The sequence below is a fragment of the Pongo pygmaeus genome, chromosome 10, assembly GCF_028885625.2.
Source record: "Pongo pygmaeus isolate AG05252 chromosome 10, NHGRI_mPonPyg2-v2.0_pri, whole genome shotgun sequence".
Lineage (NCBI taxonomy): Eukaryota > Metazoa > Chordata > Mammalia > Primates > Hominidae > Pongo > Pongo pygmaeus.
Window position 1 is genome coordinate 68,431,358 of NC_072383.2, and position 21,100 is coordinate 68,452,457.

Here is a 21,100-nt window from a genome sequence, read left to right on the forward strand (position 1 = left end):
TTACAAGTGTGAGCCATCGCGCCCAGCCATAAGGACTTTTTCAAACATGTTTCTGTTTGATCATGTTCAACCTCTCCAATATAATAAAGAAGTTTATTATATTACTTCAGAGGTTTGGAACCTGAAGCTAGGAGAGAGTCCATGTCTTCTCGAAGATCACACAGAAAGATGATGAACGAAAACTGAACTTCATATTTCTGGCTCCTAGTGCAGATCTCTTTTCTTATTTCCTCATGGCTTAATTTTTGGTTAAAAGCAATGACTTCTGGCTGGGCACAGTGGCTCATGCCTGTAATTCCAGCAATTTGGGAGGCCAAGGCAGGCAGATCACATGAGGCCAAGAATTTGAGGCCAGCCTGGCCAACATGGTGAAACCCCATCTCTATTAAAAATACAAAAATTAGCCAGGCCCGTGGTGACACATGCCTGTAGTCCCAGCTGCTTGGGAGGCTGAGGCATGAGAATCGCTTGAATCCAAAAAGTGGAGGTTGCAGTGAGCTGAGATCACGCCACTGCACTCCAGCCTGGGCAACACAGCAAGACTCTCTCTCTCACACACACACACACACACACACACACACACACACACAGGCCATGACTTTTGTAGGAAGGATGAAAAAAGCCTGGGCTAGGAACAAGAGGATCTGAAGTCTAGTTCTCACTCTTACTCCGTTGCTGGCTACTTGAATGGTCCCTAAAGTTCTTTATGCCTCATCTGTAAAATAAAAGCATTGGCTATAACAACCTTGACATGGTCTGCTCTGAAATCACAAGTGTAAACACAAAGTACTGAATGGATGCAGATAAAAAGGACTTTTAGGAAGGAGATAATTACCTAGTATAGGTTCAGTTTAAAATTAATGGGTTATCAGGCACTCTTCCCTTAAAACTTTTCCAAAAATGAATATCACAACTACTTTCCCCAGTCCAGCACTTAGCACCCACCCACAGTCCTCTCTTGTCCTATCATCCCAGTCTACTCCTTTTTATTCACCCTCTGTTTGAAACTGGACTGTTTGTTCTTCTCTAAACAATTTGTGTATTTAAACCTCCACACTTTGACTCCCACTATTCCTTCCACATTGAATCTCCTTCTGTCCCTATCTGGGTATTTCTAAATCCTTTCCTATGTTTTATTTATTTTGTTTTAATACATCCTTTGAGAAGCCTTCTGAACCTTCACAGAATTTATTTTCCTTTATTCCTTATGTCCTTCAACATTTCTGCCTCTATTTTGCAGATGTGGCTTCTTTCTGTCTCCACATTGTAAGCTTCTTGAAGGCAGTGGCTCCACCTTATTTATCTATCACCCAACAACGCGTATTGCCAGAGAAGGCAATAAAACGTGCTGAATATATTATAGAAAGATAATTATGAATATGACACAATAACAAGACACTATTTTTAACGAACAAATATCTGATAGAATTTTTTCCACTTTAAATGTGTCCAGAATCAGAATTCTATAGCAGAAAGTTAGAGATCATGTGGTTCAATTTCCTTCCTTTGAAGAAAACGAGGTCAGGAGAAGCTGACCACCTTACTATGGTCACACTGTTCTTCTATTTAGAATAAAAACAAAACCAGACCAGCGCTTTCCTAACCTTCCAACTCTCTCTCACCATAATGATCTGCCCTTTCTCTTTCCATATGGAACAATGGAATAATACATATGACTCATAGGAACCCAACAATGAATGAAACACATTATATCTGTTGACATAATAAACTTGCGTATCAGCTAAACCTAGCATTTCCCATTTCTCAATCCTAATTATTCTTTTTCCGTGCTATTTCCTGTCCACCTATTCCCTTTGGAAAAAAGGATGCCTAACAACAAGGAGGGTCACCGTGGTGATGATTGTCTTGAGACAGGCAGAATTCTGATTGGACTGAGTTCGGCAGCCACCACACAAGAGGCTGATTTGCATGTGGTTCTCTGATGTGCTTTGGGAGACGACAACTCCTCCCATCAAGCATTATCTGTCTGGCATGCTTTTAACAGGACTGAAGTAAACATATATATTGGAGAAATATAGGAAACGTGTGTTCTAAAAAACCAATATGTACGCAGAGATGATGAAGCCATAACACCAATGTGTTACTTCCTTAGAGCATCTTTGCTCATTCCCATATTTGTTCATAAACATTTCACAAGCACATCTTTTGTGCCAGGAACTTGCCATATTGTTTTGTAACCAGTGACACATCTGTCTCCCTGTTTGACTGTGAGTTCTTGCAGTCTAGTGAAGAGGGCAGGTAATTTGATAAAGGGTTAAAAGCCACTGTAAATGTAGGATTAGAGGAATGTACGGAGACGGTGATGTGGACGTGGACATGGAGCTGATGGAGCACCCAACTGCCCAGCTGTGGGTTGACAGGATAGTGTGGGTGGTTGAGGGTTGAGCTGGCTTTTGAAGTGTATGGAGAATTTGCCAGCCAGATAAGAGCGGAAAGCATCTGAGAGTGAAAAGATTATGCAAAGGCTCAGGGGTATAAAAGAACCATGTCACATTCAGGAACTCTGAGGAGTGAGGAGTAGCAAGAGAACAGTGGGTACTTGGAGCAAATATGGTTGGAGACAAGGCTGTTAAGGCAGGCAGGAGAAAGCAGGGCTTAGTGTGCCCTGTGCTGGAATCTGCTCTTGCTCTGGTAAGTGAATGGGAACTATGGGAAAACCTTAATTTAGAAGGGACATGACTAGGTTTGATCTGTCACATACTCTGGACAACTACTTAGGACAACCTTATGGAGCTTTGCAGGTGAGGAAAATGAGGATTAGAGAATTGAAATACTGCTTACACAGTTAAAAAGTGGCAGAGCTGGAACTCAAATGCAGGGGCTCTTCCAAAGACCTCTGCAGCTACTATGGGCGCTGGGAGATTGGTGGGCTCTGGTCCAGACACAAATTTTTTATAGCTTCTTACTCTCCTTGAAATTTAGCAGTGAGTTATCTTCACCCCTTCCCTTTCCATAAGTAAACAAACTAAATCAGCCTCAATTTTCCAACTCAAAAAGAAAATAGCCCTTAGGTGACTTTTGCTCAAGTTTCCTTGAGCCCAGGTAACCAAGGAGCTGAGGAATCTCTTGAATCTTTTTTTTTTTTTTTTTTGCTCTTTTCTTTTTTAGATGGAGTCTTGCTCTGTCACCCAGGCTAGAGTACAGTGGCATGACCTCAGCTCACTGCAACCTCCACATCCAGGGTTCAAGCAATTCTCCTCCCTCAGCTTCCCGAGTAGCTGGGATTACAGGTGTGCACCACCATGCCTGGCTAACTTCTGTGTTTTTAGTAGAGACGGAGTTTTACCATGTTGGCCAGGCTAGTCTCGAACTCCTGACCTCAAGTGATTCGCCCACCTCGGCCTCCCAAAGTGCTGGGATTACAGGCGTGAGCTTCCATGCCCGGCCGCATCTCTTGATTCTTACGGGAACTGATGAATCCTGGTTTTCTGATCTTTCATGTTTCTCCCTTGTTCTTCTGAAATCTTGTTTCCTTTAGGTAGGCTCATATGGTGTCTTTCTGAAGTATGACTAAAAGGTTTGTGTGTGTTTAATCTGGAGGTGCTGACCTTGCCAGGGAGGTAACAGTAAGTGTCTGGTGCATCCTGGGTAAAGGTAGCTTTACAGAGTTCCTGCCAAAAATGAGTGCTTTGTTTTAGAAAAAACATCTGTCTGACTTTTTTTGATGTGAGGGAGGGGCTAAGAACTCTCTCGGATGTAACGCTATGTCATAGTCTCCTTTTGGAACTGGCAGGAGAGTTTTTTTCTGCTGAGACCTAGGAGTGATACTTCAAATATGTGAGAACCAATAAGATCTCAGCATCAACAAAGCAGAATGAACGCTGGCCCATGGAGAACCTAATTTACTGCCATATTGGTTAGGTACCAGCTCTTCCAACACCCAACAGAGAAGGTACATCCTCTGCAGAAGTAATAATGTTGGATGTCAGTAGCTCTATATCCAAGACAGTAGCCTAGGTTCCCTTTCTCTTGAGGATGCTGATTGGGATGCTATATACTTCTGCTTGTACCTGCTTTCTGAAAACACAGTGCAGAACAAGAGCACTGCCAATTCCTAGGGCAGAAGGGCCTAGTGAATGCAGTGATGTTTCGTGGAGCCAAAGCCAAACAGCTGCTCCTTTTCATTAGTCATCTCCATGGGGAAAAAAGGGTGTTCCCATTCATTCAGGGGTCTTTGCCTTCCAGAGTTCTGTCTGGAGCAAAGAGCGCTTCCATCTGTAGATGCCTTAGAAGGTAAACAAGTGAGTATAATTTCAGTTCGCATTATAGGTAGAAGATATAACTTCATATTGTTTTTGGATCTCCCTAAACTCAGTCATTTTATTTGGACATTTTTACAATAATGAGCAAGGTAAAGTATTGGACTCATATTTAAAAAGTTGTAGAAGGGCCAGGCATGGTGGCTCACACCTGTAATCCCAGCACTTTGGGAGGCCGAGGCAGGCGGATCACTTGAGGCCAGGAGTTGGAGACCAGCCTGGCCAACATGGTGAAACCCCGTCTCTACTAAAAATGCAAGAATTAGCCAGGTGTGGTGGCGTGCACTTGTCATCCCAGCTACTTGGGAGGCTGAGGCAAGAGAATTGCTTGAACCGGGGAGGCAGAGGTTGCAGTGAGCCGAGATGGCACCACTGAACTCCAGTCTGGAAAACAGAGTAAGACTCTGTCTCAAAAAAAAAAAAAGTTGTAGAAGAAAGAACAATCTATTAAGAACCTTCAGTTCTTCCCTTAATGAATTGGAGCTTTTGCATAGTGCTGAAGTCCCTTTTGACACATTACCTGCAAGTGGAGGCAGGAATCCAACTTTCATAAATTACCCAGTAAAATGCAGAGTACTCTTGTAACGTAGGTTATTAATCTATGGAAGCTCACATGCATCAGATGCTCAGAGAGCTGAGTGCCTAGTAATGTAGCATGTCCCTTCTAGCAAAACAGTGGTAATACATCTAACCTGTAGGCAGTGTGTGGCTTCAGTGGTCCATCACAGAATTTTTGCTGAGTGGGATCGCATTTTCCACCTAGGCTCTCCATCTCTGCTCCAAGCTTAATGTTAAAACTCTTGGAGTTGCTGTTAGGATTTTCGGCACATTTGCTGGCAAAATAATTAGTCTGATACACCCGAATGGAGGCGTTGTGCCTGTATTCCAGGTAGGAAGGGAGAGGGTGCTGCTGTTCTGGCTTCAGCTCATCACTGCCTGGAGGAGAAAACCCACAGTTAAGGACTGCCTTTCTTGTGACTTAGGTGATTTCAGTGATTTTAAATTAGGTTTCTAAGGCTGCCTCCTCATCCACTATCTCTAGCCATTTCCAAAGGACAGATTCTGCAATCTCAAAGAACGATGTGAAATTCTCCTAATAAAGTTAATTTTAATTCACTTTTTCCAAAATACATAAATAGTGTGTATATAAAATACACACACACATACACACACACACACACACACACGCACACACGGCATCATTTTCCTAGGAAATAAAATGAGGGTAGCTCATTGCAGTAAATGATAGCATGTCTCACAACTCCAGAGTGTTGGACAACTCCCATTGTGAGTGAACCCACTTGACAAACTCTTTATCTTGCCAATAACCATTGTAGTTGAGCTAATAAGGAAACCCCTATGACCTGGGAAATAGGAAAAAGATAAGAGAAATTATGTCCTAGGCCAGAGTAGTCATCCCACAAGGCACGCTCCACATGCCATGCCCAGTTTGATTATTGCTCTGCGTGTGGATCTGTTATCTTGAGTACAGTTTAATCCCCATCCAAATTTGGCCCCTTACTCAGAGCACTTCCCAGAACTCTTCCCCCGTCCACCCAGCCTGCTGTGTGTTTTGGCACTGCAAACCACTTTTGATGTTGGCTGGAGAAAAGCGTAAGTAGAAAGATAAATGCTATAGAGATCAGATACTATTTACAATGAGCTTCAAGAAGTGGTGCAGTGAGGTTTATCATAGCATCCCGGATTCTTGTTTAATAAAATTTGCTCATAAGTGGGTCTTAGAAATATTTTGTTGGCAGTAGTTAAAAAGAAATGTTGTCTTTAGCATGAGTATGTACACTATAAATGGCATTTATATGAGATGGATTGTTATCTTAGCTAACCTGGAAATCACAGCCCATCTCCATGGACATCAATAATGGCAAGCCTATCTGGCTGGGGAACACAAGGCTACTTTCTGGGGCGTGACTTTTTTGGTTACTGTCTTATATTCATGTAGCAAAACACTGTCTTCATTGCAGTCTAATTAAGTCTAAAGTCTTTCCACAGTTCACCAATTTATCTTCAATTATGTGGTGTGAGGAAATCTGGGACACACCACTGACCCTTGAAATTATTTAATTAATTGTGCATAACCAGATTTAGTACAATTAAATAAACTGTGAAAGCACATAGACTGTTAGATACTGTGAGCCTAAAATACCCATTGGCCTAGAAACTGCCTCACAGTTTGTCAGGTTTCAAGTTTTCCCCTTACCCACAAATGGGTCAGAATTATCAGAGATGCTTAAGAAACTCATGCAGCACCTTAAACAGTATAAAAATATATAAGAAAGGTAAACTATATTAATGTCATTCCAGGCACAAGCATCTCTTCTGGAGAAATAACACACAAGACCTCAATGGCAAATACATACATGGACAGGTGTGCCCCAAATACAACACTCTTACAGGTGGTTTGACAAATGCTGATATAAGCTTGAAAGCTCATACTGAGTGGTTGTATGTGATGTTGTGATAACTGTTCCCTAGACTTTGTTCTTATCTGTAGGAATTAGGTAGATATTGAATAATTTAGGAAACTAGAGAATGAAACATACTATTCAAAATTCAGTGGAGAAGGGAAGAATGTTTCTCATGAACATCTTTTTCTTCTTTTAAGCTTTTGGTTATTTTTGTGACTTGGTGGGTGGTTTGCAAGCATGATCAGTTGAGGCATTTGAGACAGGGAGGGGTGAAGACAGTTGAGGCATATTAATGTTTAATGGTAGAACAGAAGAGTAGTGAACAAGACTGACCCAGTAATGAAGAGGACTGAATATTACATGCAATGCACTTCCAATAGTGCACGGCACATAGTAAGGGCTCAATAAATGATGGTTATTGTTATTATCGTTGTGGTTGCTATTATCATTACTCTTCTATTTAATAATTAAACCCAGAGGATAACAGGCTTTACTGCCCAAAGAGCCTTTGAGCAGCTTTTTCTTACATCTCCCTGTATCCAGCAGAGATAGGGGTGAATGATACAAAAATTACATTTTCTACTTAAGTTTCTTGAACTTTTTCACAGAAAGATCTCCCACATGACCTCTGAGAAAACAATTCTGTGTCTCAGAGTGGAGTTAACTCATAACTTACCATCAGCCTCTCTCACCACCACTGTGAAGTATTTCACAGCTCCATTGGTGTCGCTGAACCAGCTGCAGTTGACAGTAAAGTTGATGGAAGATTTGCTAATTAGCACATCCTTTTCATTCACACGAATGTGTGGGGGTGGAGGAGGGGGGCCTGGAAAAAGAGGTGGGGAAGGAACCAAGAGGGGTCACAACTCTGCTTTCACAGCATAAACAACAGTTAGTGAAATGAAGGATTCTGCTCTCCTGCATCAGACTGTGTGTGTGTGAGCGTGTGCCTGTGTTTAATGCTGTAATCAAGAAACTCTCCCCCTCTCCTGAAGGAAAACAGGCAGAGGAAGTGATTTGCCAGTGGCACATGAAACATAATGAAAGAGGTAGCTCTTCAGCAGAATTTCCTGAAGTTGTAGCTTCAAATTGCTTAAGAGCTCCATTATAGCTCTAACTGTATGAGGCAAAGTGATATATTTAAATACTAACTCATTCAGGTACTTTAAGACCATCTAACTTGTTTGCTGTCAGGGTACTTTACCCAGAGAAATGTTTCCATTTCTTGGAGCCTTTTAAGTCCCCCTCTCCAGGTGGCAATCAGATAGGCTTATGCAAAAGTGAAGTGTATGCAAGTGAATAGCAGTGATGGATATGATAGAGAAGGGTGCACAGCCCCTTCACTCCAGTGACAAGAGGCTCTGTGCACACCTCCAGGGACACTTACGGTCTATCATTGTGATAGTGCTGTCTTCAACCACCTCGCTGGTCATGCCGGCCGACTGCACTTTGATGGACACCAGGTACCTCTTATGGGGCACTAGCATCATGATGTTGAGCAGAGATTTTTCTTTCTCCAGCTTTCTGGAAAACTCAACTTCTTGGGTGTCCATTTTCCGGCATTCAATACTATAACCATCAAAGTCAGAATCAGGAGGGATCCAAGAACAGGCAATGGCTGTGGAGTTCTGAGGCCGGCAATGCAGGTTTTGTATCTTGTCAGGTTCTAAAGGAAACAGAGGAGCCAACACTTTTCAGAACTCAGGGAGAATTTTTTTTTTTTTTTTTTCCAGCTCCTTTGGATCCAACTAGCTCTGAGATCTAGGTTTAGGAGGGACAGACAGGCAAATACAGAGTGTTGTGGCTCACCCAGCAGAGACACATGAGCATAAATCTCCCAGGGAACCAAGGCTGGGGTAGGAAAAGCTGGAAGACAAGTGTGGACTAGTCTGAGTAACAGTTAAAGAATGCCTTGATGGGCTTATTAGTAGTTAGACATGGCTGAGGACTGTCTCTGAGCCTGAGGATGTATCAATAGAGACCTCCCAAATGGAAAAAGCAAAGAAAACAAAGACTGAAAAGCAGAACAGAATATCCAAGGACCATGGAACAACCACAAAAGGTGTATCCTACACAAAATGGGAATACCAGAAGAAGAAAGAAAGGAACAGAAGGAATATCTGAAACAAGAATGACTAAGAATTTCCCACAAATAAATGTTAGACACCAACCACAGATCCAGGAAGCTCAGAAAACACCAAGGAGGATATATGCCAAAAAAACTATGCCTAGGCATATCGTTTTCACACTACAGAAAATCAAAGATAAAGAAAAATTCCTGAAAGAAGCCCGAGGGGGAAAAACAACTTACATATAGAGAAGCAAAGTTAAGAATTTTGTCCTCCTCTGAAGCCATGCAAGCAGAAAGAGAGTGGAGTGAACACTTCTTTCACGTGTTGAGAGAAACAAGTACCTGCTATGTGCCAGGTGCTCTTCTGGGGATTATGAACAGTACAGAGGTAAATAAGACGTTAGCTCTAACCTCTAGGAATGGAAATGAGTCCAAAATAGCCATAACACAAGGTAGAAAGGAAAACATACCAGAAGAAATGGTGAGAGAAGGTGCTATGGGGGGGGAGGGGGCGGGGTGACACACAGCTTTCAGCTGCTGGCTATTAGTGATCAGCAGGAGTTAGTAAAAGCTGTAAGGCAGAGGTGACACTCTGCCAAGGTATCAAGAAAGAGGCATTCTACGTAGAGAAAAACCACAAACCCAGGTACCAAAGGATGAGATGCCGGGAGTGGGATGGCAGAAAATTGAGAACTGCAAATCATTCATTGTGGTTGAAGCATATTTGTGAGAAATTGAGTACTGGAATGATTTTACATGAAAATTATAAACTTCTGTTCTATTTAAACTTCTGCTATTTTGGATTTTCTGTTACCCATAGCTTCACCCGATCCTAATAAATACAAGCCTCGAAGAAAACAAAACAAAACAAAACAAAACAAAAAAACAAGTTCCACCATAATCATTCCTCATGAAACACAGCACTGAGTCCCTCTTCATGGCAGTTTTTGTCCTCTTGGGCACTCCCCCTTTTGGTGAAAGCCTCCCTTAAATTCTAGCACCCAGGACTGAATACAACAGTCCAGTTGTGATTTATAAGCCCAGCCTCTAACAGAGTTGTATGAGCTCTTAAACTGAGCACCTGCAAGGCTGTTGGAAAAGGCAGTCTCATGTGCATAGTCTATCAACCCCCATTTGGCTGTGTAAGAAGTGGCCCTTGAGCTTAAGATACTTTCTTACGAAGAGATCGAGAGCCTACACAGCCTGTGCTGGGCTCATTGCCTTGTGTGGGAGTATCATTCCCTGTTGCAAGCTCAATGTATGCTCTTTTGTTCTGCTTAAGCATGTGTGTCACATGGCAGATGGCGAACACCAATGCTATAGTTGTCCTCTGAGGAGACAGGACAGGGTCCTTCTGCTGTGGCCCAAGAGGGGTACACTTAGCCAACTGCCCTCCATTGGCTGCTGGAAGAGACCATACACAATGCGCCCTTCTGTTTTCTGTTATTGTCAGGGTTGAAGACAGCAAGTGCATCTCTGGGCAACTACTGCAGCTGGCCGTGGGGGACCGATGCATACTGTTGAGGCTGATCTTACTCTGTCTCCTCTCTATGTAAGTAAAGCTTTGTTCCATCCAGTGTTTGCGTTGTGTTTCCCTGGCTACTCTAATACCAGATGCAATGGGCAGAAGTGTTTAGAGTCCTGCCCTGGATTTGGTAACCAGTGCAGGGTGTTCTGCTTAGCAGATTTCATGAACACAGCCCACGGTCAGCCACGGAAAACTCATCCTGAGCTTGCCATAAACTAAAACTCTTAGTTCTTTTTCACATGTTTCTCTTGACCCACAAATAACTGCTCTTTGGATACAATGTGGCATAAAAGTTATACTTGTTATAGTATTATTGCTTATTAAAAAATAAAACAACTACTTGCTTAAATTTCTAACTTTCAACTATGTATTTTATCAACAACCAATAACTATCTGATCTGATCCCGGAAGCTACTTATACTGGGTATTATTGAAACACAAATATTTGGATTAAAGTCCCTACATTGAAAATCTCTCTTTCTTTGAGGGTGATAGTATCTATCCCAAAATGCCTTTGGGAAGAAACTGGTATATGCTTCGTTGTCGAAGTATTTTTATCTCAGGGACATACAGCAGTATGTGCTAACTATGATCCCTCTGCTTCTAGTTTTGCCTCTTTCAATCTATTCTCTACACTGTACCCAGAGTAACTTTCTAAAGTGTAAATAATGATTATGGTATCTCTGCTGAAATTGAGTGGCTCCAGTTGGTTCAAAATAAAGATCAAAGTAGTTACCATGGAATACAAAACATTTTATGATCTGATTCCCTTAATCCTCACCTTTTATGCTGTGGTCAAATCAACTTCTTTCTTTTCCCCTATTAGTAGATCTTGTACTCTCCCTCCTCTCTGATCTTGGAATATTTTATTCTCTCTACCTGGAATATTCTCCACTTCTTCCCCTACCTCTACGTGGTAAATTTCTTTCTTTAGGTTTCTATTTGGATGTTTCCTTTTCCAAGAAGTTCTCTTGTATTGGGTCAGATTACCCAACCAGTGTCTCTATAGTACCATTTACTTCCCTCATCGCACCCAAAATATAATGTCTATTTACAAATAGTACGTCCTACCTAATTGTAAGCCCCATGAGGGCAGAGAGAGATTATTTCTTTATTGTCCCTTGTTGTTAATGTTGAATGAATGAACAAATCTACATAGATTTCTGCCTGAATTCAAATCCAGACCAATCCCATGTAAAAATATGGATTTAATCCAAGCCCTATTTGAGTAAGATGTTGAACATATACTTCCTATTACTCCATTTGAGAAATAAGAGTAGCAAAACATGTCATACTTGTCCTCACAGATCCAAAAATTGGTTTGCTGTAAGTTTTCCAGGAATCACCACTGACAGTCTTGACACTGAACTGATAGGATCTCCCTGGACGAAGACCATACACAATGCGTCCTTCTGATTTTCTGTTGTTGTAGGGGTTGAAGACAGTAAGTGCATCCCTGGGCAACCACTGCAGCTCAAAGTCGTTGTAGTCTGTCCAGTCTGGGGGCCCCTTCCACGTGATGGCCAAGGATGTGTTTGCAATGTCAGCAAATGACATAAGACTGGGAGGACTTGGAGCTGAGTGCAGGAGAAAGTGAAAAATCACATAATCACATCTATGCCATAACACATACAAATAAGATAGCTGAGCAACATCAGACACACTTTTAATGTACTTTGTAGGAAGAGATAATATGATAATAATACAGTAGCAGGAGCTTTCATTAATAGTGTTTATTATGTGTAAGGCACTATCCTCAAGCACTTTATGTACTTTTTTTTTTTTGAGACAGAGTTTTGCTCTTGCCACCCAGGCTGAAGTGCAGTTGGCTCACTGTAACCTCCGCCTCCCAGGTAGCTGGGATTACAGGCACCTCAGCCTCCCAAGTAGCTGGGATTACAGGTGCCCACCACTATGCCTGGCTAATTGTTGTATTTTTAGTAGAGACAGGGTTCCCTCTTGTTGACCAGGCTGGCCTCGAACTCCAGACCTCAAGTGATCTGCCCACCTCGGCCTCCCAAAGTAATGGGATTATAGGCGTGAGCCACGGCACCCAGCCTCATATACCTTTTCTTAAATATTCATAGCCAGATCTTCCTTACCATGGTGCTGTGGAGCATGAGTGTGCCCTGAATGGGTTACAAGTGTGTGAAGGTATTAATTCCATCAGATTTTGGGGTACGGGGCTGACGTCCACAGACAATTATGTCCAGTTGCAGATAGCCTTGTTGATTAACCCCAGGGTGGCACACAAACATCTATGTGTGCCTATGACATAAAAACAATTAGGAAGCACTGGTGATAGCCACACAGTGATGATGTATATGATTATCCCCACTTTGCAGATAAGAAAACTTATGATTTTTTTATCATAAGTTTTTTATCATAAGCCTAGAGGTGCTCAATGACTTGCCCAGATTCATAGAGCTAAGCTAAGGACTTAGTTCTTTTGGACCAAAGCCTTTTCCTTTATCTGTTGTACCACAGTCCCTTCCTAAGGTCAGGGGCTAGCACAGGGTATATCATTATTGGCTTTATCTCTTGTCATTAAAATCAGAATCAAAATGTGTCTCTGGAAGCTACTTCCCACCATCCCTTGGCCATTGGCACCTGGGCTTCTCACCTGTTCTGCTCTCTGCTGTGACTTTATTGCTGAGATCTCCACTGTGAGTTACCACCCACAGCGTGTACTTCCTTCCAGGAACAAGGCTGTGAAACCGCCACTCTGTCAGGTCCTTGTCTTTCCAGTTTTCCTTCTTTGTGCCATTGGGATTATAGAGAATCAGCTCATAAAAGTCAAAGTCCCCAGAGGCTGGACTCCAGCTGAACCAAAGGCTGTCTGTCATGTTCCGATTGAACCCCCTGAGATGACTCACAGAGGCTGGGACTTAAACAGAAGAAAAATTCTTACTGAGAACAAAACAGAAACACAGGCATTTTGGCCCACAGGTGACAGTATATGCTATGTTGGGCGTGTGGGTGAGTTGTACATATTGTAGTCAGATCTTGCCTACATTTCAGGCCATTTAACTTTAAGGGCATATGGACTAGAGATATGGTGTAAATTAAAACAAAACAAAACAGGTGGTGACTTCTAGATGCTTGCCACATGGACCCTGATAAGCACGTAAAATGAAATCTTCATAAATGATGAATAAATCGTTGTCATTTAGCTTATAAAAAAGGCCCAGAAAATGTATATACAAGGTTCCAGCTCCTCCCAGTGTGGCCTATCTCATTGCAGCCACCATCCCATAACAACCCTCTCTGGGTCTCTTTACATCCTCTCTACCCTACTTTAGGTTCTCAGTTCTCTTGTGCTCTTTCTTGTAAAATCTGCATTGGTACAATTTCATTTAGGGAGAGAAGTGTTAACAGTCACTCCTATCATTGTATAGATTAGTCATGCTGCCACCCATCCCAATAGCTTTGCTATTTTTTGGAGAATGAAGACTGTTGCCACATTGGGGGACCTTTAAGCATTAATGAGCAGGTAAGGAAAGATGTGCAAAGGGTGGGTTGCCTCAGAAATGATGACATCTAGGCAATTCTATTTGTGGTTGAGGCTTATCGCTGCTCTTTTTCACTCCTTTCAAAAGACAAACAGAACTTTTGTTGGGTGCCCTTGGAATATGTTCCCACATGGCTCCCCTCACCTTTAGGTCTCTGCTGAAATGGCTTCTCCTATCTAAAGCAGTTGCTTGTCCTGCCAAGTCACTATCATGACACATCATTTTTTTCATAGAATTTAAGGCATTCCCAGATCATCTCCCTTTGATGATCTGTCCTTGTCCTCTTCCCTCCCCGCTATTACAGAGTTCTCTGAGGGCAGGGCCCTTGACTGTCTTGTTCACTGTCACATTACAGCAGTGGGCCATGTGCCTGGCACCGAAGAGCACCTAAAACTATTGTCAAATGAGAAAAAAGAATTGAATAGGTAGGCTGAGCGTGGTGGCTCATGCCTCTAATTACAGCACTTTGGGAGGTCAAGGCAGAGGATTGCTTTAGCCCAGGAGTTCAAGACCAGCCTGGGCAATACAGGGAGGCCCCCATCTCTACAAAAAATAAAAATTAAAAAATTAAAAGTTTGCCATGCATGGTGTCATGTGCCTGTAGTCCCAGCTACTCGGCAGGCTGAAGCAAGAGGATCACTTGAGCCCAGGTGGTCAAGGCTGCAGGGAGCCATGATGGCATCACTGCACTCCAGCCTGGGCAACAGAGCGAGAACTCGTCCCAAAAAAAAAAAATTTTTTTTGAATAGGAGATAAAGGACTCAAACTATGGGAAAAGGGTAGATTCTGTTTTTTGTTTGCAGCCCAGAGAGATGTCTCTCACTTTCCTGGAACTCTGTGTTTTCACTTCATCTAGTGCTATGTTTCTAATTCACAGCAGTCACTGCCTGTTTGTTATATTTGTGGTTGGCCTTCTCTGCTCCTGCTCTCCTCTCCATCTATTTCTTGTTAGAAAGCTGAAGGGTGTAGCTCAAATTAAACTATGATGGGTTACAGCCCTCTTGTACAGTTTGATGGCAAGAGGAGGAACCACATTCATTTTTTACCAAGCCCTAGAAAGTAAATAAGTGGAGGCAAAAGAGCAGAAGCCAGTGCAAAAACTGGCCACAAATTAGTTATATATAATCAAAGGTGAGATTTAGGGTCAAACAGCCTGAAAGTCACAAATGTCATATAAAGCTACATCCTGCATAGAATAGGAAACTAAGGACCAACCAAGGAAAACCAGTGAATACCGGGACAATTCCCCCGCGATTCATTACTGCTTGGGTCTTGGTCTTACCTGTTCTACCAAATATGAAAGACTCATTAGACAGCTCCCCACTGTGAGTCACAATCACCATCTTGTACATTCTGCCTTGTAGCAAGTTCTGGAAAGAGAAGCTCTGGACTTGTGGGTCAACTTGAGCTCTCTCCTGGAGATTCCCATCTGGGTTGTACAAAAAGATGTTGTACCAGCTGAGCTCCCCCTCTGAGGCGGTCCAGCGGAAGGACAGGTGCCTGGTGGAGTTCTCTGTGATCCTCAGGTCAGTGACAGCTGCTGGGACTGGAAAAGTCGAGGAGCAAGAGAATGAGGGAGGGAAATGCAGTGAGGAGAAGAGAGCAGGTGGGAAAGAAAGGGAAAAGCAAACAGAAAGAGGAAGTTGGATTCAGTGATATGGGAAACAGAAACAATAGGAAAAGCCAAAAGCACTTTACAAAAAGCTTCTTGTTAGAATTTTGCAAACCCTTTTGGACTTCTGTGCTACCTCTTGGCAAGGTCAAGTGCTGCTAGAAACCGCCTCCTTGCAAACTGCTGGCACAGATGCTGCCTGATTCCTCAGAAGCCTTAAGATGCCAGTAGAAACAGAACAGGACATCTGCCTTGATTTTGCCTGAGTTCTCTTTCCTCCACCCCAAATGCTCTTTCTCAGGCTCTCTTTGCTTTCTCCTCTCCTTTTGTCAGGCCCTTACAAGGTGTTATTTCCCATGGATCCGTCCTTTGTTTCCTTCATATTCCATAGCCCTAGCTGAGCAATCAGTCTCATTCAATTTATGGATTTAACTAGTATTCTGGTCCAGATCTTTTTATGTCCAGCTCACTTCTCTTCTGAGCTCAAATCCATATTTCCAAATGCCTATGGTCCCTTCTCTCTGCAAGTCACTCAGGCATCTCAAACTCAATACACAGCTGAACTCTGGATTTTTGCCTGACCCTCTCTCCTCCTGCTTATCTCAATTAATGGCATCATCTTCTACCAGACATCCCAGGTGGAAACTCTGGAATCTTCTGTTCCTTCCTCTGTAATCCACTCAGCCCCCAAGTGCCACTTAAGCTAATGCAAAAATATTTCTTGACTATACCCACTATTCTTCACCAGGGCCCCTGCATTCATTCAGCTATTGGTCCTTATCATCCTATGACTGCAGTCATGTCATGACCCCCATTACCTGTCCAACTGCATCCCCCCCACTCATTCTCGCTCACTCTGTTCCAGCCATATGTGCTTCTTTACTGTTCCTCCAACAGGTCAGACACACACCCACTCAGGGTCTTTGCGTTGATAAATATCCAAATATTTGCATGACTTTCTCATTTCTTTCAGATTTTTACTCAAATGTCACTGCCTCAATGAAGTCTTTGGGTACTGTACTATCTAAAATTGTAAGTCCCGGCCAGGTGCAGTGGCTCATGCCTGTAATCCCAGCACTTTGGGAAGCTGAGGAGGGTGGATCACCTGAGGTCAGGAGTTCAAGACCAGCCTGGCCAACATGGCGAAACCCCATCTCTACTAAAAATATAAAAATTAGCCGGGTGTAGTGGTGCATATTGTAGTCCCAGCTACTCTACTCGGGAGGCTGAGGCAGAATTGCTTGAACTCAGGAGGTGGAGGTTGTGGTGAGCTAAGATCACACCACTGCACTCCAGCTTGGGCAACAGAGGGAGACTCCATCTCAAAAAAAAAAAAAAAAAAAAAAAATTGTAATCCCCTTGACCAGGCGTGGTGGCTCATGCCTGTAATCCCAACACTTTGGGAGGCTGAGGCAGGTGGATTTCTTGAGCCCAGGAGTGCGAGACCAGCCTAGGCAACGTGGAGAAACCCTGTCTCTACAAGAAAATACAAAAATTAGCTGGGTGTGTTGGCACATGCCTGAAGTCCCAACTACTTGGGAGGCTGAGATGAGAGGATCGTTTGAGCCCAGGAGGCAGAGGGCTTTGCAGTGAATTGAGATTGTGCCACTGCACTCCAGCCTGGGTGCCAGAGCGAGGTTCTGTCTCCAAAAAAATAAATAAATAAATAAATAAAAATAAAATAATAACAATAAATAGATAGATAAAATTGTAAGCCCCAACTCTTGTTATCCCACCTTCCTAACTTAATTTCCTTCTTGGTCTTTATTACCACCCAACCTCCTACATCTTTTACTTATTTATTGACTTTCTTCCCCACTAGACTATAAACATAATGACCGTGGGAGTTTTTTATTCACTTCTGTATATCCAGCAGTTAGAACAGTGCCTAGCCTATAAAGGTACTCAATAATAAATGAATTAATAGGTGGATCTCCTCACCTCTGGTTCATTTCCATTCAATCCATTCCCCCATTGCTATCTGATTTATCTTTTAAAGATACATCTTTTATTACAAAACAATTACTCTCTGGCTAAAAGTTTTGTATTGCTTTAAGATAAAAAGATAAACTCCTGAGGAAGGCTACCAGGCACCCTCTAATTTGGCTCCAATCTGGCTTTCAGCCTCACCTTTCCATCATGCAACACACATTTTAGCCACCCACAATTTCTCCTTTCTCCTGTTCATACCTCTTGGCCTTTGCACAGGACAGACTGTCTGTACAAAGTATTCTACCTTCTCTCCATAAGGAGAATTTCTTCATCCTTCAAGGCAGTACTGAAATGTCACTTTTATGAAGATGTCTCAATTCTACCTGACCTCCATGCTTCCCCGAATGCCAGACATCCCTCTCTTATATGTACTCTTTATCACAATGCATTGCCATTATTTGTCCATGTGTCTGTCTCGTCAGTCAGCTCTTTAAGGACGAGAAGCATGCCTGATTCATCTTTATGTCCCTGTCAACATAACCATCCCCGCCTTCAGACCTATGTACTTAATAAATAAGTTATCAATCAATTAGGCCAATGTGGTTGTCTGAATAATGGCCCCAAAGATGTCCATGTCCTAACCCCCAGAACCTGTGAATATGTTACCTTCTGTGGCAAAAAGGGCTTTGTAGATGTGATTAAATTAAGGATCTTGAGACGAAGGAATTATCCTGGATTGTCCGGTTGGTGACCAAGGTAATCACAAGAGTCCTTAAAAGATGGAAGAGGGAGGCAGGAGAGCAGAGAAAGAGATGTAAGGTCCCATGCAGAGATTGGAGCAATGTCACTGTTGGGAGGGGGACACGAGCCAAGGAATGTGGGCGGCCTCAGAAGCTGAAAAAGGCAAGGAGTGGATTCTCCCCCTAAAGTCTCTACAAGAAACACAGCCCTGATGTCTTGATTTCAGTCCCCAAAAACCATTTTCAGATTCTAACCTTGAGAACTAGAAAATAATAAATTTGGGTGGTTTCAAGCCACTAAGATTGTGATAGTTTATTACAGCAGCAATAGGAAGCTAATAGCACCAATATTAATGAAAAATCAGAATCAGAGTGTGGTGGGCTGAGTCCTGTGTGGATAGGGCAACTGACATGGAAGTAGCAAATCAGGGTGAATCTTCCCAGCGTGTCAAGAGATAGATAATCATCTCCCAATGTTGCTTCATCCCTCTCACCCTGTGGTTCTTACACAATAGCAGACATTGGCAATATGTGCTACAAAACATTATGCTGTGCTAATTACCTGTTCGGCCTTCAGTCTGGGCTTCCTTGCTAAAGAGGCCTCCGCTGACAGTTAGGATCTGAATCTTGTAATTTTTGCCTGGTGTTAGATCTTCAAATTTGTGTTGCTTAGCGGTGGCTGGCTCTGATGTGTTGCGCAGAAGGATTCCATTTTCAGTTAGAAGCAGGATATCATATCTTTCTGCCACACCAGCAGCTTTTTGCCAACTTACTATTAAGGAATGACTGCTGTATGCATTGTCTGCAGTTACTCCTTGGACAGATGCTGGAACTGCAGAGAGACAAGTGGAGCAACAAAACACAGATTTTATCACTTAGGGTAAAGTCATCAATTGAGAAAAACTCCTGAATCAACTGCAGGTAGAAGATGATGCGTTTGCTTTATTTGTGTGGCATTGACACTTTCTGTGTGGTCTTATGGAGAAAAGAGGAGAAAGGATTTCTTGGCCTAACCTGTCTGTTCAACTACTTTGATTCTCCATTTTTTCTCTGAATTTAAATAGGATCTCAGATAGAAAAGTTAGCGAAAATGGCCCTGATAAATATGCAGAGTGGTGCATACCTATAAATCTAGAAAGTGAAGAATGCTGAGCAAGTTCGTATTCAGTGAATGTGGGTTTGATAGTTGAATTATGTCTCCTGTTTAGACTTTTATTACTAACATTAACTAAGGTCAAAACTTTAAGCCTTGACTTCAGCAGTAGTATATACTAGTATCTGTTCTATTGCTCCTGAGGTGAAAGGCAAAATAGTATTATTGTTATTATAATAATATTTTCTGTCCTAGGTTCATTTATTTTCTCATTCTACATAATCTTCTCAGATTTCATCTATGTCCATGGTTTGAAGTGTCACCCATAAGGTGACAACTCCCAAATTTAAACTTTCAGTTCAGATGTTTCTCCTGCTTTTGCAAATTACATCTCTCCCGCTTTTGCAAATTACATCTCTCCCTGAATGTACCACAGACATCCAACACTCAAGATGTCCAAACTGGACTCCTTATCTCCCTTCCCCAGTGTTCTCATTGTTTTTTGTTTCTATCTCTTGGTTCAAGTCAGAAACTTCAGTTGTCACTCTCACCCTTGTACATATAATCAAATACGAGTTTTATTTCTGTATCCTAAATCTTCTATCTCTTGAATCTAGCCACTCTCTGCATACTGCCACTACCTCAGGACCACATCATATCCTTTAGCAAGTATAAATGAGACCATACATTATTGCAACTGCCTATTGACCAGTCACTTGTGTCCTTACCTCCTACTCTTTCAATCTGCAGACTCTATCTAGCATATTTTCATAGCACTCCCATGCTAATGGCCCTACAGTGGCTCTCCATAATTCCAAACACCTTCACAGGCAAACAAAGCTCTTCGTGATTTGGTCTCTCTACTTAGCTGGCCACATGGCTCACATTTTTTATTCTAGTATACTTTTGTTTTTTATACTTTTGGTAGAGATGGGGTTTTGCCATGTTGCCCAGGCTGGTCTCGAACTCCTGGACTCAGGCTATCCACTCACCTTGGCTTCCCAAAATGCTGGGATTACAGGCATGAGCCACTGTGCCCGGCCTTTATTCTAGTGTACTAAATAAGGTGTAGGTCCCCAAATGTGCCATCCTTTCTCTCACCTCCAGGGCTTTGTTTTCTCTGTTGGAACCAAGTCAACTTACATTTCACCTGGATGACTCCTTAGTCTTTCTTTAAATACTACTTCCTCCTGAAAGCCTTCCCTGACTCTTCTTGTTTGCTCCTCTAACATCTCATAACCACTTTTTTCTTAGCACTTACCACGTTTTACTGTAATTGCCTTTTTACTTTTCTATCTCCTTCACTAGATTATAAGATTCTTGAGGTTAGGGGCTCTGCCTTGCTACTGAATGCCCACTTTCTTTTTTTTGAGACAGAGTCTCACTCTGTCACCAAGCTGGAGTGCAGTGGCTCACTGCAACGTCCGCCTCCCAGGTTCAAGTGATTCTCCTGCCTCAGCCTCCCGAGTAGCTGGGACTACAGGTGCGCGCCACCATGCCCGGCTAAATTTTTTTTTGTATTTTTAGTAGAGACGGGGTTTCACCATGTTGGCCAGGATGGTCTCAATCTCTTGACCTCATGATCCACCCGCCTCAGCCTTCCCAAGTGCTGGGATTACAGGCATGAGCCACTGCACCCAGCCGAATGCCTTCTTTTTTTTTTTTTGAGGCAGAGTCTTGCTCTGTCGCCCAGGCTGGAGTGCAGTGGCATGATCTCGGCTCACTGCAAGCTCCGCCTCCCGGGTTCACGCCATTCTCCTGCCTCAGCCTCCTGAGTAGCTGGGACTACAGGCGTCTGCCACCATGCTTGGCTAATTTTTTGTATTTTTAGTAGAGACGGGGTTTCACCGTGTTAGCCAGGATGGTCTCGATCTCCTGACCTTGTGATCCACCCATCTTGGCCTCC

General features: G+C 42.7%; 1 protein-coding gene across 2 annotated transcripts in view; it reads right to left on the bottom strand.

The window, feature by feature from the left end:
- The window catches only part of PTPRB (protein tyrosine phosphatase receptor type B), a 117,306-nt gene that overhangs the window by 27,447 nt on the left and 68,759 nt on the right, over positions 1-21,100 (bottom strand). For both annotated transcript variants that reach the window (XM_054445024.2, XM_054445025.2), the window contains 7 exons: positions 18,664-18,933; positions 15,100-15,363; positions 12,929-13,192; positions 11,601-11,882; positions 8,094-8,372; positions 7,383-7,532; positions 4,973-5,216 (listed from right to left, as the gene is read on the bottom strand). In XM_054445024.2, coding sequence (XP_054300999.1) covers positions 4,973-5,216; positions 7,383-7,532; positions 8,094-8,372; positions 11,601-11,882; positions 12,929-13,192; positions 15,100-15,363; positions 18,664-18,933 — 1,753 coding nt within the window. The remainder of the gene's footprint in view (positions 1-4,972; positions 5,217-7,382; positions 7,533-8,093; positions 8,373-11,600; positions 11,883-12,928; positions 13,193-15,099; positions 15,364-18,663; positions 18,934-21,100) is intronic.